Genomic DNA, 26,133 nt, shown 5'->3' on the forward strand with positions numbered 1-26,133 from the left:
ATTTGGTAAGTAGTGTGCTTCCCAAAGGGACCCCCTTGCTGTGATACCCGTGTGTTGCTAGAATGTGATTTATTATTCTGCAGTTCATTAAACAAGCACATTCATTTTCTTCTGATGGTCTTCGTGAGTTACCAGTCGTTCTTCCTGCTTTACACAATGCACCAGGCTGCTTCACCTCACGCTGGAGGGAAGTGCTTTCATTTAACTGTCTATCTGTCACCTATAAATCCTATACATACGCAATACAAAGGGCTGCGTTCTCTTCTGTGGTTATGCCGCTGATAATAATAACAAACATCATTATGGCTAGTTATGCATTTGTATTCCTGATTGTGCTTCGCAGCCTCTGCCTTAGATGAAGCATTATTTAATTATTTAATATAATAATAGCAATTTTCACTTGCCTTTTCAAAAAACATAATCTGGAAGCTATGAATAAAAAGTGATTTTTTCCTTAAACGAAGGGGAAAACAGCCAGCCGCGCTGACATTGCTAGTGATGGGAAAAATTAAGTTTGTAAATGGAATTCAGATGTCAATAGCAGTAAGGATTTACCAAGGAAGTTTTATATTACTGACTGATGACTAATGATTGTGTTTACCGCTGGAAAAATTATCATCTGCTAATCCCAAACTTGATTTCTTCCTTCCTTGTGAATGCAATGTTTCTGAGACCTAAGAAACCATAAAAATTCACCAGGGTGGTTTTGTGTTTATCCAGTGTATGTTCTGCAGATACCAAAGCCAAATGGAATTAATGACAGGGAGAAGGCAGCTGCTTTACATCACATCACCGTTGGTGAGTTATTTTTTATTTGTGCCATGTTCAGCTGGGACAGAAGGAAAGCCCTCTGTTTGGGGAGTGTGGTAGGATGAGAAGTTTTTAGTTGCTATTGAAATGCATGAATTGATGAGGGTAGAAAGATAGGAGTCTGATATTCTTGCTCCAGAAAGAAAATTCCTATTTCTTTAGGAATACAGATAATTGTGAATTATGTATGTTTCAAAACACGACACACAGGTGGGCTTCTGTGTTTCATCTGGTAAATACCAGCTGTATGCGCGTTTGGGGCAATCCAGGAGATGCGTTGCACTGCAGGTGTTTACCTTGATGATCCCTGGCTGAAAGAAGCCAGAAACTAACCAGTCTTGAAGGAGAGGGAAGGCAAATACCTGTGCAGACATCGAAATGCTGTTTTCCTCAGGGCTCATTCACCCGAGGAAAACAAGCCACGTTGAGATCAGCGCGCGCCAGCCAATCTAAGCATGACGGTCAGGCAGGTCCAGCTGCGCGCCTCAGCTGAACGAGCCCTAAAACGTTTTCCTAATCTAGTGTAGGTTCCAGTAAAAAGTTTGACTTCCTACTGAAAAGTAGGAAAACTCCATTGATAAATTATGTGTTCCGAAGAGAGTGAGTTGGAATATCGGATTTTGCTTCTGTAGCTAGGCAGGGGTTTGGACACTTGCCATCTAAGGGTTTTTGCCAGGGGTCTAAGATTGGAACCACCTGCGGCAAAAAGTGAAAAAGTTTCAGCATGTGGTTTTAGAACAACTGAAAAATGCTTGGAAGGATGTATTTCAGCTCTGAAAGTGGAACAGGTTGTAGTAGACTTTCTCCAGTTCTTAAGTATACTCAAAAAATAGCGTGGGGCTGGCCAGAAAAACAAATAAAGGTTTTGAAGGAGCAGAAATTTCCACTAGAATATGTTTGAATGAAATAAACTTTGAGAATGCCACTAACAATTTGAAAACAAGATTATATATGTAACTGCTTTTTTTTCCTCTGGCAGACTGGCTGAGTCAGGTGCATCAAGGCAGACGGACGTTTGCGCAGGAAGGCATGCTGGCTGCCCAAAATACCCAAGCTTGCTACAGTTAAGTGACCTTTTTCCCTGATTTTTTGCAGTTCCTTTATTACATTCCTTTGTTGCTTTAGGTGCAGGTCATTTCCCTGTTTCCTTTTGATTACAGAACTGTCTCTCCGTTTCATTTAGCCCACTGAATTAATACTTAGGTTCAGTTTGTGTTGTTTGTGATGAATTTAAAGTTAACTGGTATTCTTTAGATCCAAATATTTAAAACATCCACATGTTCTATATTTTAACTGACATATACAATTTTGAACTTTGTTTTTCATTTTTTTCAAACAAACATTGAAAGAAATGGCTCTAGCTGTTCCTGAAATGCAGAAATCAAATGTGTTGTTTTACCTCAAAAGACTGGATTTGGGGAATCCTCCATTAAATGTTTTTCCTTCATACTTCAAATGGGTCACTGTGATGCCTGAGGATGCTTATTAATTGGTTACACGCTCAATTTAATTCTCAAATATGTTGTAACTCATTTACATTTACAAGGTGTAGCACAGAGCACAAATTTTCAGTAGTTTATAGCTATAAATTTTTCCCTTCTCTCCAAAATTTATCTATGATAACTACATGTGTAGAAAATTTCCTCCCCTCTCCACTGCCGTTTCTGTACAACCTGGTGGATCGCATAAGGATGGGAATGGGTGACCAGGAGCTACTTAAGCTGTTTGAAACCACATAGCCACCAAATGCGTAAGCCTCAGTCACCACTTGTGTCTTTGAAAAGATTGCTAAAAATCATTAAAAAGCCCTTACATTTCTGTTTTTAGGGTAGAAATCTGCCGAGCTGTTTTACTATGTTGCAGAGAGGTAAGGAGTACTTCCTTCTTTTTTTTCCCTTTTTTCCCCCTGTCCTTTTTTACTTAAATGAGCTATTACAATACAAAGTCCTGGGGGACTTGGTTAACTGTGGAGGTACGCACTTGGAGTCACATTTATAAAGATACGCCCTCTGAAAAGAAACTGCCCTCTGAACGAAGGATATCCCCAGAGTTCATACCGAAGTTTTGGACCCGATTGGCCAAGAACATAATCACAATTACAGGCTCTTCTTTGAATGCAGATTTGTGTAACAAGGGAAATACTGAGGTAGGTCAAACCTCAGCCTTTCTTTTTAGAGGGCACCGTACATTTGAAGGGACACTGAAGTGCATTACGGCCCAGCTCTTGGCTAACGCAGGTCTTTATTCTTGAGAGAGCCTAATTGAGCAACAAAGGTACGAATAAGGAGTGGGATTCCTTTCCTTAAAAAGCTGCTAAGACATGGCAATGTTTTACTGACAGCTGATAATACTAGTCCTGAGATAATGACAATATTATCCGCAAAATATGAGCTAATTACTTAGGCAAATAACCTACCACTGCAGAAGAAACCTGCTCAAGGGAAGTCGTAATAAAAATAGAGTTAGAGGCCTCTAGCCTACAGGACTCTGGGATTTGGCCCAGGATCAAGATATTTCTCTGCAGGAAGCTGTTGTGGCTATAAAAATGTCTGTCTTTTTAATCATTGGTTTTGTTTGTCTTGTCAAGTCCCAGCTGAGATTTCCCTTTGCAGTTTCTCTAAACATCTGGTTGTTGTCATTTCATGATTATCATCCTTGAAGTAAAAGATTGGGCTCTTCAAGATGATGCAATTTCTTTAAACATTATGAAATTATTAAAAATAATAAATGTATGGGATTTCGTACTTGTTTCAGCTTCAAGCCGTGCGCTCTCCATAAACACGAGGCTTAGCATATTGCCTCTTAGAAACAAAAACTGTGATGCCTTCAGATAGCACGACTGCAGGACTTAACAGAAATCTCTATTGTAAGATTGGTGATAAAATTTGAAAGTTGTCAAAAGCACCGTTTATTATTACACGTGTAGATATTTAACTCTGGTTGCCAATGGAATTGCCGTATAGATGTAGTGTTTTATATAACAATTAAAGAACAATAATGTGGTTTGCAAATATCAATGAAGTTCGAAGAAGGCTGTCAACATTTGTGTTGCAGATGATCGCTTTGCCATCCTGACATCAATTAATGCATCGAGACCTGCTTCCGTGCTGTTTTAAGACAAATTCACACTAATGCTGTTCAGCCTGCCTCTGAGTCCACATAAGGTTGCGTCACGGTTTAACCCCAGCCCGCAGCTGAGCCCTGCGCAGCCGCTCGCTCGCTCCCCGCAGTGGGACGGGGGAGAGAATCGGAAGGGTAAAAGTGAGAAAACTCATAGGTTGAGATAAAGACAGTTTAATGGGTGAAGCAAAAGCCGCGTGCACAAGCAAAGCAAAACCAGGAATTCCTTCACTGCCTCCCACCGGCAGGCGGGTGCTCAGCCATCCCCAGGAAAGCAGGGCTCCGTCACGCCTAATGGTTACTTGAGAAGACAAACGCCATCGCTCCCAACGTCTCCCCTTCCTCCTCCTTGCCCCAGCTCTGTATGCTGAGCGGGACGCCGTACGGTGCGGAACAGCCCGGTGGCCGGTCTGGGTCAGCTGTCCTGGCTGTGCCCCCAGCCTCCTCGCTGGCAGGGCGGTAGGAGGAGCTGGGAAGTCCCTGACGCTGTGTAAGCCCTGCTCAGCAACAGCTGAAACATCCCTGTGTTACAACAGTGTTTCCAGCGCACATCCCAAACACAGCTAGCCCCAGGCTAGCTACTAAGAAGAAAATTAACTCTATCCCAGCCAAAACCAGCACAGGTTGGGAACAAATATCCGGATAAAGAAACTGAGAAAGGAATTCCAAAATCTTTAAGATGCCTTGGACGTTTCTAGCTTCCAGGCTGATTCTGATAACGATGGTATTCTTTCAGGAAAAGCACCCCTCTGCTTCCAAATTTCTCCATGTTTTCATAATCCCGTAATCCATAATCCTTGATACTCCTCCTTTGCTGCTGTTTGTAGATCTGATGCGCCTATCCTGTGTTTCACATGTGGTACGGTGCTGAAGTTCCTTGTTAATATGGATCCAGAGTAGACTGCTAGAGAGCTACAGTGGAAACATCCTTCCGATTTGTCAGTGAATCATTACATAGCTATTTTTTTCATTTAATAGTTTTGCAGATATTTTTACACCAAACTTAGAGTTGTTTTATATAAGCTATATGTTTAGTTAGGAGAAAGTTGTGGGGCACAACATCAAACTTCCCACTCTAACCAAGATATATGCTCTCCTCTACTTCTCCCCTTTTGATCAGTCTTCTCTTATCGTAGAAGGAAACTGGTGTGCTGTGATTTGTTCTCAGTAATCACAGGCTAGTTCTCTCCAAGTTATTTTAAGGTTCTAACAAATTGTTGAACAATTTTCCAGGGAGTGAAGACGACGAATGGTGTATATTTCCTGGTCTCTTCTTTTGAAGGTAGGCTGCAATGGACTCTTTTTTGTCTTCTGCAACCTAATTTATCCTCTACTAATTCCCCCCGATAAATTCTAGTGTCTCCATTGACTCCAAAGTTGTTGTGGATGAGTCGCTTCAACTACAAATTGGGCCAGTAATTGGGTAGTTTTCATTTTTGGGTGCTCAGCATGAAACCTCTGCGGCCAAATTTGCAGAAGGGACAAGTGAGTTGCGTATGTTGTTATAAATAAGCTAAACGCTTGTGCTTTTTTTAAAGAGGGTATTGAAATTTAGTAATTGTTTTTGGCCAATGGAGTTATAATTCTTCTCCCTCTCAAGTCAGCAATTGTCAAATAAACTAAATGATGCCACCTACTGTAGTGGGTATTGCGCAGCTGAATTCAACAGCGTTTATAGAATAGTGGTGTGGCAAGGTTCGTATGCAGCAATTAGAAAAATTGCAGTTTGTGCTTGGTTGGAATGTGTTGGGGTTTTTTTGATAACCTTGTGGTTGTGCACTAAATATTAATGGTTAAATGTATTAACTACTCATGAATTGAATTAGGCGTATATCTTATGAAAAAATAATGCTGGGTTATTTCACAATATAGGATTTACAATGCGCGTTTAAAAGGCAATTGAATTTAATTTATATCAGCATAAAAGGGGATTGAATTTAATTTATATCGACACCCTTAACTGTAGCTTTTATTAAAGAACGCTTGACTTTGCGAACATGATGGCCTCTTAATGTTTTTTCCTGATCGTAACTCTTCCCCAGGTCTTACTCTGCCCTCACCTTTGTGGTGCTTGCAGGTTTTTCCAGCTGTCCACTGGATGAGCTGACTCTCGCTTGTCACGTGTGGGGTTTTTCCTTTCCCATCCTCTTTAGAGGTGAAGGAATCTGTCTCCAGTGGATTGCTCTGTTTTGCTGGGCTTTTTGTTTTGGGGGTTCATTTTTGTGTTGCGTTTGTTTGGATTTCTTTTCTTTTTTCCTTTGCTTTAATACTTTCTGCACAATCAAGAGAAGAAAGAAATAACATTGCTCATCTAAATGCAATAGTCTTTACTCAAGCCACATTCTCTATGTCGATTTTGCCTGAGGTTTGCAAGATTTTGCCTGTTTTGTAAAGATTCGTTTAAATTGACACAATGTTTTCATAAACATTAAAAGGATAAATCCTTGGTATTAAACTGTCTACCAAGGCAAACGCACAACAGGGAATTCTTAGTTGCTGTACTCTTTGACAATGACATTTAGATTTTTATTCTCATATTCTTGTTTTGGAGAGAGATGCTTGGAGAGGGAGGAAAGATGTCGCTCGTATTAGTTATGCAGCTAGAATGAAAATATGAGTGCAATGTAAAGGTCCCGATCCTACTCTTGAAGAGGCTTTGCACTTTGTGTGATTGCGGGACAAATTATACAAACAAATCACATAACTTTTGCTTGCTTAATTGTGTAAACATGTTACTGAGTTCAAAAAGTCACCAGTAATAAGGCAGACAGAGAGGTTAACAGGCGGCCAGTTTGAGACTTGTCCAGGGCAGTGAAGAAAAGAAATCATTTCTAACCCAGACTGAAGCTATTTCACATCGGTTTATATGAACTTTCTGATATATGCCCGATCCAGTTTGTAATGGGTAATAATTATGATTCATTCTTTTTACGGTGCTTTTGTACAAGGACTCTCAACGAAAGACGAGGGACCCAATATTCCACACGCTATGCGTACGTAATCCACAGGACATCGGTTAAACTAGAGAGCTGACCGTTCGTTTTTCCATTCTACTTGTAATTGAAAGAATCGGCGTAATTGTTGGTAGATCCCGTGTAGAATCTAAAGACTGAAAATAGAGAGTTTTCACATTATACCCACCTTGGAAGAATGGGAATGAAACATCTGAAAAACAGTCTGTTAAAACACAAGGACATGCACCATGCTGTATCAGCTGAGAACGAGCTATGCAAAATCTCCCAGAGAAGAATAAAAGTAAGAGCGTTTGAAATCCTGGCCTTCGTACCTGGGCTCATTCCATATTGCTCGTGAAACGCGATGAAAATGTCGTGAGAAGTCGGGATGGGTCAGGTATTGTGTCGTCCCATGGTTCCAGGCTTGCTTTGAGAAGAAAACCGAGTTCTCTGTCCTGTGCAGCACTACTGAATGGCACGCAGAACAGGGGAGTGAGGCTTTTGGGGAATCCTTGGTATGTGAAGCAATGGACTAGATAAACCATCTAGTCAGATTGTTTTGAACCAAATCAGAATTTACCTCAAGCATAATTTGGAGTTTGGATGCCATTAAAAGGCACGGGCCAGAAACAAGTCTGTTTGGCCCTACCTACACGTGTTTTGGTGCTGCCATAAATGTAATGATATATTATAACCATCTCTCAAGACAAGGCATGCCGATGTGGTGATAAAAGTATTCTACTTTGATAAAGTATGTTTGCGAATCTCAGCGATGACACTTCAATGAGATTAATTTCTGGATGCAGGATACAGAAATCAGGCCTGCGCTTGCCAGAAGTGTTGCAGGAGCCTGAGCTGCAACACGGGGTGTCACAGCAGCAAGAGGTGTATAGAAACCGGAGAAAGGTGGTGCGGTGTAGCTTCGCCTGTGAAGGGCTAGATGAAAGTATTTGTGGCTGCTGGTGTGGGTTTGTTTTTAACACAGCCCTGTTTCACTCGATGGGTTTTATCTCACGAGCTGTTTGTAATATTTTCACCAAGCTGTTCCCGACCGCCCCTTTGGCACCCACTTCTTTCAATCTCTAGCGTCTCTTCTACAACTTCCCTGCTCCCGGCTGCCTCCGAGGCTGTTCCAAAGCCTCTGGGTGTGTACAAAGTCATCTGGGCCTTTCTCTGGTTTTGTGTTTGTGAGAGGCACATCCTGAGGCGTGCAGCAGATCCCGCTGCCTCCACAGCAGCATGAGATGTGAGCCCAGACTAGTAGTCAGTTAATACACTGCGATCCTCATCCTGAGCAGCAATGCGTTCCTTGTTGGTCAGATAACTTAAACAGAAGTAACCTGTTGCCTGATCAGTTTGCACGTTTTCGTGTTGTTTGTATTTTGCGCTTCCCCTGCTCTCCGGCAGTATTACTTCTTGCACGGGACCAGTGGGTGTGTGGAGCTGGCCTGACCGTCCTCCTGCTCACCTCGAGGGCTAGCACTGGTGATTTTGAGGGAGTCAGAAGTAGGTCATTGCTGAGAACGACTGAATTCCCACCCACTCGGCCTAAAATTCAGGTCATAGGTCTTGTAACTGAAGTGATGTTTGTGAACTGCTGCCCGTCCTTGCAGTCCCTGTAGCGTCAGGGGGGTTCTTCGGGAGCACCCTGGTCTGATGCCTTCAGGTGGATCTGCAGGCAGCGTGCCATGGTGTCTCCTGAGAACACAGTCTCCCGGGTTTATGAAATAAATTACTCGCATTTTTTAGTAGCGGCTTAAAAAACCACTGAATCAAGCTTATGCGTAGTGAAGTAGTGTTTTACAATGAAAGGTTAAGAAGGGAAGGAACTGTTGGACAGACAAGGCTGTATCTGAGGAGGAAAAGACCAGAAAGAGTGATAGATGTGCAAGGAACTCTTAATGACAGATCAACAGTCCAACGGACACTAAGGCTTTGTGGGCAAAAATAATACAAATACCTTTTTTAAAAAAAAATTATGTTCTTTTTGAATCGGTTAGCAGAAGTAAGCCCATCAAATGAGATGAGAGAGCCAGGACTTGGATGGCCCATCACACTGTTCAAACACCTAACTACAGCTGGGGAGCATTGGGAACAAAATCTATAGAAAAGCATTTTTGAGCAATGATTTGTTTGCACAAAATATTTAGCTAGCACCCTGGGGCAGTAAACAGGTTAACAGACTGCCTTTGTCTAATTCGTGATCAGGGAAAAAAGGCTCTGTTTGTTAAATAAATCTAAAGAAATGGTTAGTTACAGGTTGTTTGTCAGCTCTCCCTGACACTCTCTGGGCTTCATGGAGGGAATTGCCTAAATAGTTCTAGCATTTCCAGCAGCGTTTACTTTTTCTGCTGGTGGCTTGTGTAAAAGGCAGAGGAGAGGTGGGACAGGGTTGTAAAATGCAGTAGCCTCTCTGGAGAATGCTTTGGAAATGACAGAGGTAACGTTGTCTGGGAAAAAGTCCTGTCCTTTAAAGACTCCATGGGAAATAACAGACTAATTCTTATTAGGGACAGTTCAGCAGAATCCCAGATGGAATAAAGAGTGAAATCCAAATTTTCCAATACTGTGGGGCAGCTGTCAGTCGTGAAAGACTCTTCTTTAAGCAGTAATTCTGTGAAGTTTTCAGCAGGCAAGTTGTCTTTTTGTAGCTGCTGTGTTTAAGGGACTGAAGGGCCACGAACTGTTAAAACCATTGCTGCCTGCCAAACCAGGCGCAGCTGAGACCTGTGATCCGGTCTGGCACGCATTGCCTCCTGGAGAACTTGAAACGTTGCCCAAAATTAAGAGTTCTAATGCACAACTCTTTCCCCCCTTGCTGTTAGAAAGCGTGCAGGCGCTCTCTGCGTGAGGGCGGTTACTTGGGTACAAAATACCCAGACAGAGGTAGCTGGGATATAAACGGGGGCGGGTGGAAAGCGCAGCAGCGTCGGAGCGAGCTGCAGCAGGGGACGCGGGCTCCAGCAGAGCTTTGAAAGCTGCCATTGCTCTGTCCCGGGAAGCAGAAGCTGAATTTCTGTCCCCGTCCTCCGGCACTCCCAGCCGCGCTGGATCCTCCCCTTGGCAGTTTCTCTCCCCGCTCCTGCCCGCCCCTTCACTCCGCTATATAGGACCCTCTCCGGGCAGCTTTGGCTTCACAAAAATCCAGTCCGGGCAGCTGTGCCTCCTCTCGCACGCACCCAGCAGCCTGAACGCCGGAGCCGACATGGGTAAGAGATGCAGCCCGCGGGTCCAGCCGGGCTCCGCTGCCTTTGGCTGAGCTTCTGCCCTCGGTTAGCGTGGCGGACTGGTGAGGAGCATGGCGGACTGACTGGTGAGGAGCGTGGCGGACTGGTGAGGAGGGACGCGGGGCCGAAGTGCAGCGTTTCCTCCAACTATTAAAAGGTTTACTTCTTTAAGCTGTTGAAACCCTCCTGTGGTTTTAAATAAGTAGCTTTAATGCTATCAGTAAATGCCTTTTATGGTACCATTAACGTCTCTTTTAGTACCTCAGAAACTGAAATAAGCGTTTGGACTTGCTGCTCTGGTTGATTGTGAACGTGAATGACTCTTAGGAAGATTGTCGGGAAACCGAGGATGAGAATTTAACTTTTTGCTTATATTTTTGTGATAGACCATATAACTTTTATGGACTTTCATTTTTGGGTACACGGACAGGAAATGGAGGGAGGGGACTAAAACAGATGGCAGGTTTTTTGCACGCAAATGTATTATTGTGTCTTTTGCACGGGGGACACTTACATTGCGATGTGACAGAACAGGGTAAGATTGTCGACTTGAGTAAAAATTCCTGTATTACACAGACAAAAACAATGATGCTGACTCAGCAAAAGTGTCTAGTCTGGTTTATCTGCCTAGGGTGACTGTTTATCTTTTTCTGCTTTTGTAGGTACTAATAGTGCAATTCTATTTGTTTTGCTTTGCTTTCTAACTGTAAGTTTCGGTGCGTAACCTGCGGTAAGGACGGTTTTGTCGTGGCAGTCTGTAGGAAGTTGCTAGGCAGTGTGCAAAGAGTAAGTTAAATACTGCACCTTAAAGCTTGAAGTAGCATGATGGTGACTGATGGGTCACAGGCTTTCTTGGCGGTGCAGAACAAGTCTTGGACTGCTCTTCGAAAACTGAACAGATGATTAAAGTCTGCTGGCATGGTTTGTTACTTGGAAAAGGACTTGTATGCCAGAAAGAATGTGCTGCTCTCGTCTCTGCTGTTCTGTAAGGCCTGTGTCTTGTCATGTATATAGTACAGCTGGCATACTCATTTCTTTTCTCCCATTTGTGTGTTTATTTCAGCAGTTTAGCACAATCATACCAGAACCCAGATTTGCCTACCTTCATTTTTTAAGACTTAAATGTTTAACCCAGGCATACACCTGAACTCCAGAGGACTTTCTGTTTACCCAGGCTCTGCAAAAAGCCCCGTTCGGCCCAGATTTATTCCACCCAACTTTAAGCTCTCAACAGAGGTGCCTAATTTATCGCCCCATTTCTCCTAACCTCCCTCTAGAGGGTAAGGAGTCTTGGGCACCTTCACGGGTTGTTTTAAGTGAGCTGAAGAACTCTGCTGCCACAAAATAGTGCATACAAAAAGACAACGTCTTTCCTGCTCCTTTCCTTTATTTCACGCTGTTAAACCCGAACTACCAAAGAATATCTCTTTCTTGTGTTAATAATTACTGAATTTACTATGAAGCTGCACTTTATCAGCTGGGATATTTTTTTACAATGCTGTTACCCATTGTTGTGAATCTATAAACCTCATTATCCAGACTACCAGTGACTCCAGGTTAATCTGAGTGTAGTTTGCTCGTGCTGCAGCTTCCTCAGAGGCTTTGCACATCGCTTCAAAACTTTTAACACACTGATTAGGTAAGTAGAAATGGATTGGCCTTTTATTTAAAAAAAAAAAAAAAAGCTACTTTCAGAAGTTTTTCATGAAACAATCTCCTAAATCTTGCTTTTATAATGTTTTGTGGTATTTGTTGTCCTTTGGGATGATCTGTATTCCCCAACGTTTCTTTGTGCTGAGGAGCTCAGCATTTCTGAAGACTTTACAGCCCTTGGCAAGGCAAGAGGCATCTCTGTCACCTGCCTGGCAAAGGAGGTGCTTGTCCTCCGAGATGTGGAGCAACGCCGTGACTTGGCTCACCCAGTAACAGGGACGAATGAACCCGGAGGTGTCTGCGCCATTTCCCTGTGCTGCAACTGCTAGACTGGCGCATCCAGTCGTCATTCTTTGACCTTGCTCAGGATGCGATTTCACTCGGCGCTGTGGTACACCTTGGTGCCCAAAAAATGAGGGAAATGAAACATTTATTCTTCCCTGCCACCCAAAAGAGCGCGGTGTCTTTGCCACCATCAGAGCAGCTCCTTTAACATTTATGACATTGAGAACTGCCTCCTTTTTGTCTACAACTTACTGAGTGGATGGAAAGCTGCAGGCAGTCCCTCGTTATGCTTTATGAGGGAAATTAGGGCTTACATATTTTCAGCTGTTGTAAGTGTAGCAAAATATCCCCAAACTGTGTTGTTGATTTGTACGGCGTTTTCCAGAGTGGCCCGTGGATCATTGTTGGTGGCTCCCGAAGGATTGGGCAGTTGCCTTTGGTTTACTGTCCCTCCTGTTCTCCAAAAAGAGGAACAGAACAGATGGAAAGACATGAAAAAATACAGAGCAAAAGGAAACTAGACTGGATTCCTCAATTCCCTTTGCTCTCCAGAAGAGAGAATTGCTGTAGACAGCGGTAACAAAAGGCACAGTGATATTTTTATCAGCTTTTGGTGTATATGTACAAATAACTGCACAGGAGTAAGGAGGAATCGCACTTATTGTAACTTCCTTGTGAAAAAAGGAAAATGGTACAGTGAAGCAGTTAAAGCTCAATGCATGTGTTCTTCATGCTAAATTCCCACGTGAGACATCGGCGGTAGAGAAGGTGGGCTCTGTGGATGGGAAGCTACCGGTGAGAGAATTTGCCTGTAAAGGTGTAACGTGCGCTCCAGACAAAAAAATCTCCGTGCCTTTGTCCTCGCCGGAGTTTGCAGACCGCGTGCGTGTGATAGAGCGTCCAGCTTCCTGGTATTCAAATCACTTGGTCAGCTGCCAGATTAACGGGGGATCTGGAACGTAACAAGTAGTATTGACATGTTTAACCATGGGTTATTAACATAGCCGTGTAAATATTATTGTTAACGTGTTGCTACAAGATGGTACAAATCATGGTTTTATGACAAAAACCTTATTTTGTATTCACAAATGAGCTTGGCATCGTATAACACGGAAGGGCTTGCGTCATCCGGGGATGTCTTCAGGCGGTGAGATACGATGGTTCAGAACAAAAGAGCGTTTGAACAAGATCAGAGGGAGAGGAGGGAAAAAAGTGTATGAGAAGAAGGAAGAGAAAACGTTCATCATCTCGCTATATGTTTTCTCTGGAAAACAATTTGGCACAAATAATCTTTTTCTCAAAGTAATCTGCAGAAAACCGCATTTGCAATGCTAATTAAGCTGTGGTCGAACGCATACTGAGTTCCTGCTAATTTAGGTGATTGAGAAAATTGGAATAAAGTTTAAATTATGGCTTAGGCATACATGGAACAAAGCAAACTTTATATTTTGTGTTTCCAGATAAAAATATTTCACAAAGAATGTGAAATTAAACCTAAAGTACCAAATTACTCCTTTTGAGAAGATCCGGTTTTTAAAGTTATGAGCCTCCACGTGCAGTGAGTGGATTGCTTGAAGCGTTTTGCCTTCCAAGAAAGGCTCCAAAATGAAATGGGCGCTGGAGCCGTCACTACCCCTGGATTTGAAATCTTAGATCCGTGGCATTCTGAACAGAACTTGCTACCAACTTCTCTTTTTAAGTAGCGGAGAATGGCGAGTAATTAGCGGCTTTGCTTAGTTGTATTATAGACACTTGCAGTGCGGAGGGAGGCAACTATACTTTGTTTTTGCTTTTGTCAACCTGTATTTCACTTCACGTCACATTGAAAAAATATGTTGGCATCCTGCCACACAGCACTTTTGTATTTTTGTGTTTTAAACAGCTGATTATATACTACTTCCATTCAGGAACGGAGCAGAAGCTTCCAGCGTTGCGTTCAGGGGGCCTGCAGCTCCGTGACTCGAGAAGGGTAGAGGTGTCAGTTAAGCCTATAAACTTACAACATGTTGTAACTGTCCCTTAAAGCAATATTTCAGGGTAATATTTTCTTAATTCTAGCCAACAGTTTATTGCTGCAATCCTGAGCATATATGTTCTGTTGACTGTGTTAGAGTAGAAATCACTGTGTACGAGGCTGTTGTAATATAATTTTTACTTGGATCCAAACTGATACAAAAGGAGCTAAGAAACGTTTTAGAACTAAGGTGGAACGCTTATGAAGTATTACGGGTTAGTATGAGCAGTGCTTTATGCTTGCTGAGGATCAAGCTCTCAATTCTGGAAAATCCTAACACAGGAGTCCTGTCTGTTTGGAAGCGAACGCCGCGCTTTCCAGACGGAGAAGCTGTAGATAACAACTGCTGCAGCGCCCGTTCTCCATGGAAGTGTTGAGGGTTTGTGCACAGAGACACCCAGGTGCCTCGGCTGGTTTTGGCTCTCGGTGCAGGAGAGCGTTGCTTCTGTCTTCTGCCCCTGTAAAATGACACGTTCCTCCTGGCGCAGAGCCCAGCCGTGAACCAGACGCGGTCCTTCTGCTTCTGCGGGGGTCTCTTCTCTGGAGGACGTTTAGATTCCCTTTCTAGCTTCCTAAAACTACAGTTTCCCCGCTAAGTTGTCTGAGTTGTGATGTAGCTGCTGTGCTGGAAGCGGTGGATGAGGAACGGCGGCTGACGGAGGGTTTCTGGCAGCCCTCACAGGCGCGTGGGAGCAGAGGTGGGGAGCTGAGTCTTTAATGGAGAGAAGGTAGAATGGTTCATAATTCCCCTTCCTCTTGTCCTTTCTGGTCACCTGCAGCATCACCTCTTACCCAGGCTGTAAATCCTCAAAAATAACCACTTCTTCAGCATTTACGTGCAGAGAAAGACTGGAGGCTTTCCAGTAATAATAAAATGGGTTGTTCAAATTGGGCAATCTGTCTACTTACTCATCTGGCAGTGATTCAGCAGCTCTCTGTAAAACATTTAACACAATTTTCTTAAATCCCAGACCCTTGTCATATATGAATGTGCTTTAAAATTGTGAGGCTGAACTCGCTGAAATGAACGCCCAAATTTCCCATTATTTTTGAGCGTGGAGTGTCATATTGTGTATATATTCAGAAATTCAAGTAACCTCAGCACTGACTGGAGTCAGCGAGACAGAGCTGTTTGGCAATGTAGAAACTGGATCTAAGATTTGTCAATCTCTGAATGCAAAGCCAATGTCCTCTTAGAGATACACTTTAAAATAATTTGGAGATTAAAAGAACTTCTTTTTTTTTTTTTTTTTTAATTCAATCAGCAAAATGCGGAGCGTGTGGTCCAGGATATGCAACTCCTCTGGATGCCATGAAAGGCAAGTACTCTAACATCTTTTCTAAAACCAGGCCATCAGTAAAGGAATTGTTTTCAAATTAGATGAAGCCTAGGTAGATGCCTTCCAGACTGGCTCATTAATTAGCAAGGCCAAGGAGACTTTCAATATCAGAAGAGATTTTATTTCATTTTGCACCCAGCTCTGGGCAAAACATGCAAGCTCTGTTACCGTGAGCTCACTAACTCACAGCACTGAAACCAGCTGGGTCTGGGTTTAGATGTATGCATGGCTGTAAGATGTTTACATTCAACAAACCGTTCTGGTTTTCTACGCTGCAAAATAGAGCTTTGCTTAAAGAATATTGGGGGCAAGTCTCTAACCCCCCAGAAGAAAGCGTCATTGGGTTTTTTGGATGGAGACCTTTACAGACTGCCCTCAGACGCTCTCGTAAAAACGAGTGCCTGTCTAGGACAGAAGAAGGGGAAAGAGGAGAAAGGATGGGGTGTGCTGTGTGACGCAGTTCGATGGCAAGCTTCTCATCCACCTGTAGCTGTGCGAAAGTTGTGTTCTGTTCTTCCCAGCAGCGTCTGGGTGAATCCTGAACCTCACGAAAGCCCTTGAGGCGTTTTGCTGTAGCTTTTAATAGTGTCAGAACTTCACCTCGAGACCTTTAATATATTTTAAAAGCCTCAATTTTATAGATTGTAATAAGTAGGCTTTTGGCATAGGTGGACTGAAATCTGGGCCCTGGCAGCAGGGAGTCATCACTTGTGTAACTGGGGAAAGCAGAGGCTTGACGTGGCTTTGCAGATGGGAAGGTGGTCTCCAGCACCGTCCTTTTTCAGGAAAATAATTGCGTCCCCAGGGCCTCTTACAGCAGGAGGGCAAGGGAGTGGGAAGGCCCCACAGCTGAACGAGCACCTTCTCCTGGCGATTTCTGGCTGCTCAAACCGTACGCTACTGGTGTTTCTCCATAAAATGGCAATACGGGGGTTCAGCTTCCTAGGAAGAATCGCAATTGACAGTTGGAGAGATTAAATCCAGAGAAGATTCTCTTCAAGTTAACCACAGCTTTTTGTAAAAATGGTTTCTTCTGATGCGTTAAACAAGACTCCTACCTTGAAAGGTCCCCGGGAGGAGATTGTGTACCTGCCTTGTATCTACAGAAACACTGGGACGGAGAAACCTGACTACCTGGCCACTGTGGATGTTGACCCCAAATCTCCACGCTATTGTCAGGTACCCGTGTGTAGAATGGCTCCGGTGCTCCGTTTTCTAGGGTGGTGAACATTTGGGTTCCCATAATCATTTTCCAGTGGATATTTGTGTTGAGAACCAATCAAATCCTCTGCTGCCTTTCTTACTGGGTTACTCAAAGCTAACATTTGTCTTGTTAGTCTCAAGACACTGTCAGAGCATTTTTGTGCTTGGTATTTGAATAGTTCTTTTTGTAACACAATTACTGATTTGTACTGAGCGTGAGCATTAAGCTCTGGAAGGTGACATTTCCTCGGGGTGTGTCAGTAGCACAGACAGAGCTTATAATGCGGGCTGTCTGGTACCCTGGGAAATCCTACACACGAGGCCTTATAAATCCAAACCATTTACTTCATAACTGGCAAGCTGGGGGTAGGTAGCTACCAATATACCAGATCCAAACTACTGCTTAGGGTTTTATTGTGGAGCAGTGGAGGAAACAAATCTCCTAAAACTTGGACAAAACGTAGCTGTAATCTTTCAACTTGTCTTAGTTATACAGTGGGGAAGTAAAAATCAGAAGCAAGAGTGCAAATTAACATGTCAGTTTGCTCCAGTCGGCCCCAGTTGTAATCAGGTAAATCTCGTAAAGTCAGAGACTTGCAGCACGTGGACAAGTGATGGTTTTTCTGTTGCTTCTTCCATATCATTATTACATGTCTCCTTATTTAGAGTCTTTTAATTAATTTAATAGCATACAACATTTAACAAGTGCTGTGCAATCATGATGTCCAACTTTCTTCTCCCACTTTACAGCTTCAGCTCTGCATATCTCAAGCTGAATCTGCTTCCTGAATAACAAATAGCAGTTTCCTTCTGCTCTTTATTAATTTATGCTTTGACATAAAGACCCATTTCTTTGCCTAGGGGAAGAACTATAGCCTGTCTCTGTGTTTGTAGGTGATCCATCGCCTGCCCATGCCGAATCTTAAGGATGAGCTCCATCATTCAGGGTGGAATGCCTGTAGCAGCTGCTTTGGGGATGCCACAAAGAGAAGAAATCGTCTGATTCTACCAAGTCTGATCTCTTCTCACATTTATGTGGTGGATGTGGGAACAGACTTGCGAGCTCCTAGAATCCATAAGGTGTATTTAGATAACTTTAAGCTGGGGTTTTATTGCTCATATTTTGACCAAGAGACAGTGATTTTATGAACTCCGACTTCAAATTAGAGAGTCAGAACAGTTATGGAAGCTTTTGTCAAATATTAGGAACCTGTGGGAGTTTCGAAACTCCTACAATTTATTGATAAACTACACACAAAAATCTCGCACTAAAGAAATAGGAGTAAATGTGGTGTCAAACACTCAAAAATTAGGAAGTTCCAGAATTCAACCTGCCTCTGCAGTATGAATTTCAGTCGAAGCAGTTGCACACTGTGTTATTGGTTTTGGCTACAGGATCACGAGGCAAACTCCTGCCTGACACATTCAGCTGGGCATACGCAGATTGTATGGTTTTCCGAGATGAGTTCAAATTTGATTGGATTTTCACTGAGCAAAACCAGGTCTCTTCCGTAAAGGACACCTCCTCCTTGATTCCTAATCCTTGGTTCCTAAACGTATGATAAGTAGATTTTTTTAAAAGAAAAAATTAAGAGAATGTTTTAATGTGGGGAAATGAACGTTATTTTAAATCTCTTATTCATGGGAACAATTGAAATGTTTCCAGAATAAAACTTCCACTGCAATAGAATTCATTTGGCAGAGATAGAGATATTGGCACAGATACAGGTTCGGACATACACTTGCACTTTTCCATGTCTAACTGTTTAGATTCTCTTTACAGTCAATGAAAAAAAATAGGCATTGTTGGACTCAGATTTGTCTAACCTAGTTTAGAAAACTGGTTTAGGGTAAAGGAATTGTGTCTTAACTAGTGTTTCTTTTCACTGACTACAAAGTAAGCATAGAGGATTAGCTTGGATGTAAACGTATACACTGTCAGCGTGGTACTTGGTCAGGTGAATCCCGCAGCAACTTCAGTACAAAGTTCCAGGTTTGGCAGAGACAATTTAAGTGATCAAAACCATATTTTGAAGGCAGGTCATAATGTGGAACGTAAGGAAACTTGTAAGTGGTTTTTTGTCCCACCCCACCTGCCTGCGAATACTCATTCATAGTCTTTCAGTTCTGAGTTCTTTAGAACCTTGCCAGCCTTTAACTGTTAATGCAGTGGAATAAAACCCCCAAAGGTCTCTTCTCGTACAGTGAATTTGGTTTCAAACTGAGTCTCTGGCACGCCTCAAAGATTTTTTTTTTTTCCCCTCTGAACTGCTAGTACTCCAGTGAGAGCGGATGTCTGAACGCACACAAGTGGTGTTTCTGCCACTGATACTAATTAAAACAAACGCAGATGTCAGTGTTTCACTGATGCAGGAATTAGACTGATTCTAACCATTCGACTCTTGCTGTTTATGTTTTTGAGAAGAACAAATAAATGTCAGGGATGATACTGTATTACTGGGCAGAGTAGAAAGCGGGAGGTGGCAGGTACTCAAAAAACGAAGTAGCAAAAGAAACAATCCCCCTCACGTATGCTATTCCTGCTCCTTCCTCACTCTTTGAGACTTGAACTCTTAGAGGTGAGCTGGTATTCTGTAGCCATCGCAGAGAAGGTGACTGTGACTCTGTGTACGCTCATTTTAGGTTGTTGAGCCAGTGGAGTTGTTCTGGAAGGGTAACGTGGCTAATCCTCACACCTCTCACTGTCTGGGCAGTGGTGACATCTTAATCAGCTGCTTGGGAGACCCTTCTGGCAATGGAAAAGGTATTAATCCCCTCCATTACTCTAGAAAAGTATTTGTGGTACTGAAGTATCATACTCCCAAAGTACAGGCTGCAAAGCTAGAAGCATTGTGAAGAGCTTACGGTTCTTTTGTGCACCTAACCATTCAGCGCTTGCTTCTGTAGCTATCGAGTAAATACTTCGGTTACCAGGTAAGCTGTTCGGACATTGCTCTGCCACAGCAGCTCAAACCTGGCGTGGAGGAACCTCTGTGGGACTGCTCATGAGTTCAGCTGCCGTGTCTCAGTCTTTCAAATATATTACTAAAGACGACCAACTCTAGTGGTTATAATATGAGCCAGAAACCCATTAACATTTCTCTTGGGCCCCTTCAGCATAGAGCGAGGAAGAATTGCTTTTGAGCATAATCTCTATCAGCTCAGTATTTGTGGCTTGGCCTTGAAAGATTCTGTTGCCAACCTAAATCCTCTTGTCTCATTGTCTAATGAAAATTAAACCTTTCAAGCTATTCTAGATTGCATTTCCTATTTAAAACTTCTGAAGGATTCTTGCGTATAAATTTTGTTACCTATTCAGATGTAAACCACCTGACATTTAAAGAGAAATACTAGCTATTAGGAGAAATGTACTTCAGATGGTAAGTGGTGAACCCTGCTCCTTTTCGCAGGGTTTTTCTCTTCTGGATCGTGGGCAAACATGTCCTTGAATAGATGCGTATTATGGACGTAATTCAAGGATATTGGTGGCAAGCAAAGAAAAACAGAGGTGGCTCCTCCAGGATCTTCTTTAAGCTATCTCTTAATTGAAATGTACTCTAGGAGGCTAACTGATTTATTGAAACGACTTGAGTGGAAATAGAGCCAACTGGAGCTTAAAACAGTCATGACAATATGATGAAGTTCTTTAAAAATCCAGCTTTCATTTCCTTTAGTCCATAAAAGCAATAGCAACGGAATCACAAAATTTTCCTTAAGCATGGAGTTGCATTTTACAGCGTGTTTAGAAAACAGACATTTATATATTAATATATTATTTATCTTATTTAAAGCTGTGAATCTCTGTGAATGTCTTCAAGCAATTTTCTTTGGTTTTTATATCAGGTGGCTTTATTTTGCTGGACGGAGAGACCTTTGAAGTGAAAGGAAATTGGGAGAATGGGGAAAAGGTCCCCGCCCTGGGTTATGACTTCTGGTATCAGCCACGACACAACGTCCTCATGAGCACCGAATGGGGAACCCCAAAAGTCTTGGCGGATGGGTTTAACCCAGCTGATGTAGAGAGAGGTGAGGGAACATTTGTTTAAACTCTCAGAAGTAAAAGTGATTCTTTGTTAAACTAGTACTTTCTCTGCTTATTTTTGTCTGACCTGATCCATTAGGGCATTATGGCCGCCGCATTAATGTGTGGGACTGGAGCACTCACACCTACATTCAGGCAATTGACTTAGGCAAGGGCTCCATACCTTTGGAGATCCGATTCCTCCACAATCCAGATGCTGCAGAAGGCTTTGTTGGGTGTGCTCTGAGTGGTACAGTGCATCGCTTCTACAAGACGGAGGTAAGTGATGAAAGCCATGGCAAACGCAGAATCTCAAACCTGGTTGTTTCAAAAATCCACCAATCGCTTAGGAAAAGTAGAATTCTGATTAAAAAAAAATAGGGCTCCTAATTGCAGTCTAATTCTAGGCAAGCTGTAACATTGTGTCAGAGAGCAAACCTGCATGCATACCAGCCAACGCGTGGCTTTCTGGAGCTGCCGTGTAGTCCCTCATCTTTGAGCGATTGCAGTTGGTAGGCGTTTTGAGTATCTCTGCAGCCGCGTTGCTGATGTGCGGCGTGCAAATCTTCAGCAGCCTGATCCTGAAGGGAAACGAAGTTTAAGAGGTCGTGGTGCTGGGCTGTCAGCCCCATTCCAACTCCTCTGCCCTCCACAGCAACTTGTTGATCATTTTAATCACAGTTAATGAATTGTGAAAGTCTCAGAGGGAAAGGTCTTGTCAATGACAGGAACATTAGTGATCGCTTGAACACGGGACAATCTGATGAACACTTGCGCTGAGGAAACAGCTGCAGCATTAGCTCGAGAGCTTGCTTTCTGGCCTGCAAGTGTGTCAATTGGACAGGTAATGAGAACATGGGAAACCTGTCACCAGTGTCAGTGTGTGCTGCTGCTGCTCAGCCAGTGTTTGGAAGCAGAGGGAAGACCTGAAGGCAGAGGAGGGAGGGAAAGCAATGGGGTCATGGACAGGGGAGTGGAGCCATTGCCATTTCAGAGGGTGAGCTGGAGACAGATAGGACACCAAACTGTAGGAGATTAGCAGTCTTTAGTTCTGCTACTGTTACAGCAATCCGTTTGAGATGTTGCATGGTATAATCATTAACATTCTCGCTGGCAGTATAGTTACCATCCTCACCCCTTGGTAACGCTTATTTGCAGGGTGCATATCGCCTCTCTACAGGCCCTGTTAAATAAATAGCACTATTTGCTTCTCCTCCCTCTGTCGTGCATAGCTGAGCCCTCTTGGCTGACATCAAGGCAGTAACGATGCCGTGTTCTCTCCTGTGCCTTCTGCAGAAAGGAGACTGGGCAGCCGAGAAGGTGATTGAAGTACCCAGCAAGAAGGTGCAAGGATGGCTTCTCCCTGACATGCCTGGTCAGTGTGACCGTGTTTGGAAAAGAAATGGGGTGTTGTCCTTTTCAGTTCCCTGGTACAGTGCAGGTTTTTTGCAAAATCTTATCCTTAAATGACAGAGACTTCCCTTGTAAAATACTAAATTTCTGTTTGGGTCCTTTGTGTAACACTTCTGATGTAACCAAGTGAGCCTTGCTTATGCGCCACCAATAGCAGACCGTCAGACCTCTGCTCCCGCACTGCGCAGTGCCTGAGGGCAGTTTCTCTAGAAAAATACTTGGAGTTCGGGTCTTTCAGCATGAGCTCGCAGTATCCAGGAATGGTCCTGGGAATGCTGGTAGAGCCTGAACTGCCTTTGAGTAGGCGCTGGGTTTCCAAGGATGATTGTGTTTGTTCAACCCATATCTTAACATGTTTTCCTGAGGCTACTATGACTAGAATTTTGAAAGGTAATAGGCTTGTGGTCTTGTTTGTTGCTGGTCCTGTCCGTTTCCTGACTTTGTTCCTGAATATTTTCTTGAAGGTCTTATTACTGATATCCTCATCTCGCTGGATGACAGGTTCCTGTATTTCAGCAACTGGCTGCACGGAGACATCCGCCAGTACGACATCTCCAACACCCGCAAGCCCAAGCTGGTGGGACAGGTAAGCCAGCATCAGAAAAGCTGTCGTGTGCCAGGGCAGTACAGTCGTCTTCTTTCCTTCTTTTTTAAAAGGAGAAAAAGTCAATTTACTTTTGCTTGAGAATTGTCACTATATTGCTTTCATGTCCCTTTGAGAGTCATCACCTGTTCTCACACATTCCCTCGGTTCCAGGTGTTTCTGGGAGGCAGTATCACAAAAGGTGGGCCTGTAACTGTAGTGGAGGACAAGGAATTGCAGTGTCAGCCAGAGCCATTTGTGATCAAAGTAAGTTTTCCGAACATGCATGTTGTCAGTGCTCAGCCAATCGTAATCCATTTTGAAATATCTCTACACCTCCGCCCAATGTACAGCATATAAAGCCATATCTGGGGTAGTTGATATCTTCGCTTACAGCCTGGGCAGGTATCACATTTCAGCATGGGCTGGAGCTTGTAAATCCTGGTGAGTGTTCTGGGTCCCTGGTGGAATTGGACAAGCTGTTCAGCTGTACTGAAGCCTGTGTAATTACATCTTCCCTGCTGTTGTTAGCTAGCTAATTTAAAGCTAATGCAGTGTGTATTCATCACACTGCCATCATTGCCTCTGATAATCTTTCAACGACTGATGGTCGAAGCACTAAAGGAGCTCATTCTGCAGTGGGGGGCGGTGCGTGCATGTGTGTAAAGAGTTCGATGGCACCTGGCATCGTGATAGAAAAATGAAAGAGCGTTAATTGTCTCTGGTCGTTACCAATGTGCGTTAATATTATCACTGTCAAGGCAGCTACCTACGGAAAGTCTCGTGGGATGTGCAAGAACTGAATGTGGTCATGGCTGAGATCTGTTGGCCGCTGAAGGCAGTTTCAGGAAGCTCCACGTACTCCTTTTCTTCGTAGCGCAGATCATGACCTAGCTGCAGGGCAGACATGTTCTTATTTGCAGCTGTGTTATGCGACCCATCTCTTGATTTTTGACGCTTCCATCCAAGTACAGCAACCTGAACACTTCAGCCCTTGCTTTCTTAGGTTACTGGTTCTGTGAATAAAGTGGAACTCATCTGGATTGACCTTGAGGCTCCCCATTAATAAGGAATAAGACTCCCAATAAAAACTGTTCTCTCTCCAAAACAGGGGATTTGGTGCTCTTGTGTCAAGGATTTCAGAGTGCTGGATGGTCCCCTGAGTAGCAGAACTGCCGTGCTGTTTTGTTTCTCCTTGCTGTTGCATTTCTTCTGTTCAACCTCCGTGGCAGCTTGTCTTGAGCACCTTGTTCTCCATTATAATTTTAGGGGAAGAGGGTGCCAGGTGGGCCTCAGATGATCCAGCTTAGCTTGGACGGGAAGAGATTGTATGTCACCAGCTCTCTCTACAGTGGATGGGACAAGCAGTTCTACCCAGATCTTGTCAGGTAAGAAAACTTTGGTAAGCAAGGATGACTGTACAAGCCCATGTTCAAGATTTCTTTCTTAAATAGTGATATGTGTGTACCAGCTGGTGTACAGAGCAAAGCTTCCCCGCAGAATCAAGTAACTTTTTACACACAGCCTGCCAACCTAGATGTTTCCCCCACTAGCCAGAATCCATCCCTGCTCAACAGGCACACAAAAGTTGGGGTCTGCAGACACTATGTGTTGAAATCATGATCTGTTTGGAAGTAGATGAGAATGGGAAGAAGCCAGTGACGTGACCTAGCCTCCTGGAATCCCTAGTACTTCCAGACTGCCTTTGAGTGTATCAGCGTGACTTTCTCTTTTTTGGAATTAAAGAAAGGAGAAGATGATCTTCCAGATGGCCACAGGAGGGCGCAGTGCAGCTTGCCTATTCCTTTATAAGTAACAACAGCTATTAATTTTCCCTCGTTCATTGCTAACTTGAGGTTGCAGGTTTCACTGAGGCGATGTAACTCACTTCTGAGACTTGCTAAGCCCCAGTTTAAATCTGGGGTTCTTCCCATTTTATAGTAAACGAAGACAAATCCTGCCCACATATGGAAGAGAAGAGCAACAAATATGAATCCTTTTCCCAATATCTGTTTTCTTGTCCCTTTTTCAGGGAAGGCTCTGTTATGCTGCAGATTGATGTGGATACTGAAAGAGGTGGATTGAAAGTGAATAAAAACTTCCTAGTGGATTTTGGGAAGGAACCTGATGGGCCTGTCCTAGCTCATGAGATTCGTTACCCTGGTGGAGACTGCACCTCTGATATCTGGATGTAATTGTTGCGTGGAGCCGTTTTCTTTTTTTTTTTCTTTCAGTCCTTTTTTCTCTTTCTTCCTCTCTCCTCCCTACCCTCCGCTTCCCTTTGGTATAGGTGACTTGGTTCAGCTGGAACTTTGTTTGCTATCTAAATTTAGACTTCTGTTAGGGTGAGCCACAGAAGCTCCGCTTTCTTCTCGTTCTGAGGCAGCCAAGTGATATCTCTGAAACGTGATATACATCTCATTTTCTCTGCTCCTTCCCCTTTCCTAAGGTCCTGTGTAATCACTGTTGACTGTAGGTTTCAAGGCCGAGGTCACCAGTCTTTTAAGGACTGTTTGTCATGCTTGGTGCCACTTTGCCTTGCCACTGTTGGCCACTGTTTGCCCTCCCACTGTTTGTTGGTGGAGAAGCTGTTCCTAAATAACTCCGTAAGGATACATTCCATGGGCTTGCCCCAGAGCAAGAGCGTCCTGTCCGTGCCACGTTTAATGTGCTCATAAAGTAATCAGTGCTTTACAGCAGACACAGCACAAGAATCACGCGTATCTAATCCGAAGCCATGTGTTTCCGGAGCTGGGTTATAGTTTTACGTTTGTGCTCTGATGTTATAAAAAATAAACAATAAAATTGTTCTTCAAGACAGGTGGAACTGCACATTTTTTTTCTTTTTAGCATTTCAGCATTTTCTATTTCAAAGAACACAAATGTAAGGTCATTTCAGAAAGTAACAATGCCATTTGTCTAAACATTCTTTGGTGAGGAATTTATTCTTGCTGAAGCCACCTTTGTTCCCGTTATTGCAAGCAAAGATTCTCTTCCATTTTCTAAGACTGGAGAAAACCGCAGAAGACATTTCCGCGCGCTGCCGAAGCGAGGTGATGCTAGCAGCAGGTGTCTTACAGGTGCCTTTCAGGTGCCTCGCAACTTCTTGAACAGACACGCACTGACAAATCCACCCTTTCTTCTCTTGCCAGTTCCTGACGCATCTTCCTGAAGCTGTTCCTTGGGTCTGGTTCTCTTTTCTGCTTCTCTGGATCTGTTGCTTTCCCATCTGTGTCCATTGCCAGCCTCCGCCGTTTCCTGCTGGGCTTTAGCGTTGCCAGTTGTAACGCTGGAATCACAGCAGCAGTGTCGGAGGAGCGGCGTGTTAATGGGACTTCCCGCTGGAGCCTTTTGGCTGGGCTTTTTCCGACTTTTACTGTGCTTCCATGGCAAAATCCTCATCTAGCTGACAGATCTTACTTATAGTCAAGACTTCATTCTGTACGTAGCTGCTTACTGTCTTGCCTAACATATTTGGAATCAGGCTTTGAGAGTTCAATTCTGTGTTTT

The 26,133-nt window shown here is 43.4% G+C and overlaps 1 protein-coding gene across 4 annotated transcripts; it reads left to right on the forward strand.

The window, feature by feature from the left end:
• The first annotated feature begins 1,832 nt into the window (after window positions 1-1,832).
• LOC104014420 (methanethiol oxidase) lies at window positions 1,833-25,443 on the forward strand. 4 transcript variants are annotated; one of them, XM_087772676.1, is made up of 14 exons: window positions 1,833-1,873; window positions 2,638-2,677; window positions 5,164-5,212; window positions 15,329-15,382; window positions 16,470-16,582; window positions 17,501-17,686; window positions 19,250-19,370; window positions 20,450-20,632; window positions 20,728-20,906; window positions 21,924-22,002; window positions 22,505-22,626; window positions 22,798-22,890; window positions 23,893-24,011; window positions 24,656-25,443. In XM_087772676.1, the coding sequence occupies exons 4-14, from the start codon at window positions 15,376-15,378 to the stop codon at window positions 24,816-24,818; spliced, it is 1,365 nt and encodes a 454-aa protein (XP_087628802.1). In that variant the 5' UTR covers window positions 1,833-1,873; window positions 2,638-2,677; window positions 5,164-5,212; window positions 15,329-15,375; the 3' UTR covers window positions 24,819-25,443. The 4 variants fall into 4 exon arrangements, with proteins under 4 accessions (XP_087628802.1, XP_087628800.1, XP_009465343.2 ...); XM_087772674.1 differs by lacking the exons at window positions 1,833-1,873; window positions 2,638-2,677; window positions 5,164-5,212 and adding an exon at window positions 9,739-10,197; XM_009467068.2 differs by lacking the exons at window positions 1,833-1,873; window positions 2,638-2,677; window positions 5,164-5,212 and adding an exon at window positions 9,739-10,093.
• The last annotated feature ends 690 nt before the right edge of the window (window positions 25,444-26,133 follow it).

Source organism: Nipponia nippon, unplaced genomic scaffold, assembly GCF_047370975.1.
Source record: "Nipponia nippon isolate SJK-2023a ecotype South Korea unplaced genomic scaffold, ASM4737097v1 scaffold_36, whole genome shotgun sequence".
NCBI classification, from domain to species: Eukaryota; Metazoa; Chordata; class Aves; order Pelecaniformes; family Threskiornithidae; genus Nipponia; species Nipponia nippon.

What these genes read in the sequence shown, in the direction of transcription:
- LOC104014420 (XM_087772674.1), top strand. Translation starts at nt 10,101, where the DNA reads ATGCAGCCCGCGGGTCCAGCCGGGCTCCGCTGCCTTTGGCTGAGCTTC. An exon ending in AATCTCCACGCTATTGTCAG is followed by an intron (nt 16,583 to 17,500) that starts GTACCCGTGTGT and finishes CTGTGTTTGTAG; the next exon opens with GTGATCCATCGCCTGCCCAT. An exon ending in ATCGCTTCTACAAGACGGAG is followed by an intron (nt 20,907 to 21,923) that starts GTAAGTGATGAA and finishes TGCCTTCTGCAG; the next exon opens with AAAGGAGACTGGGCAGCCGA.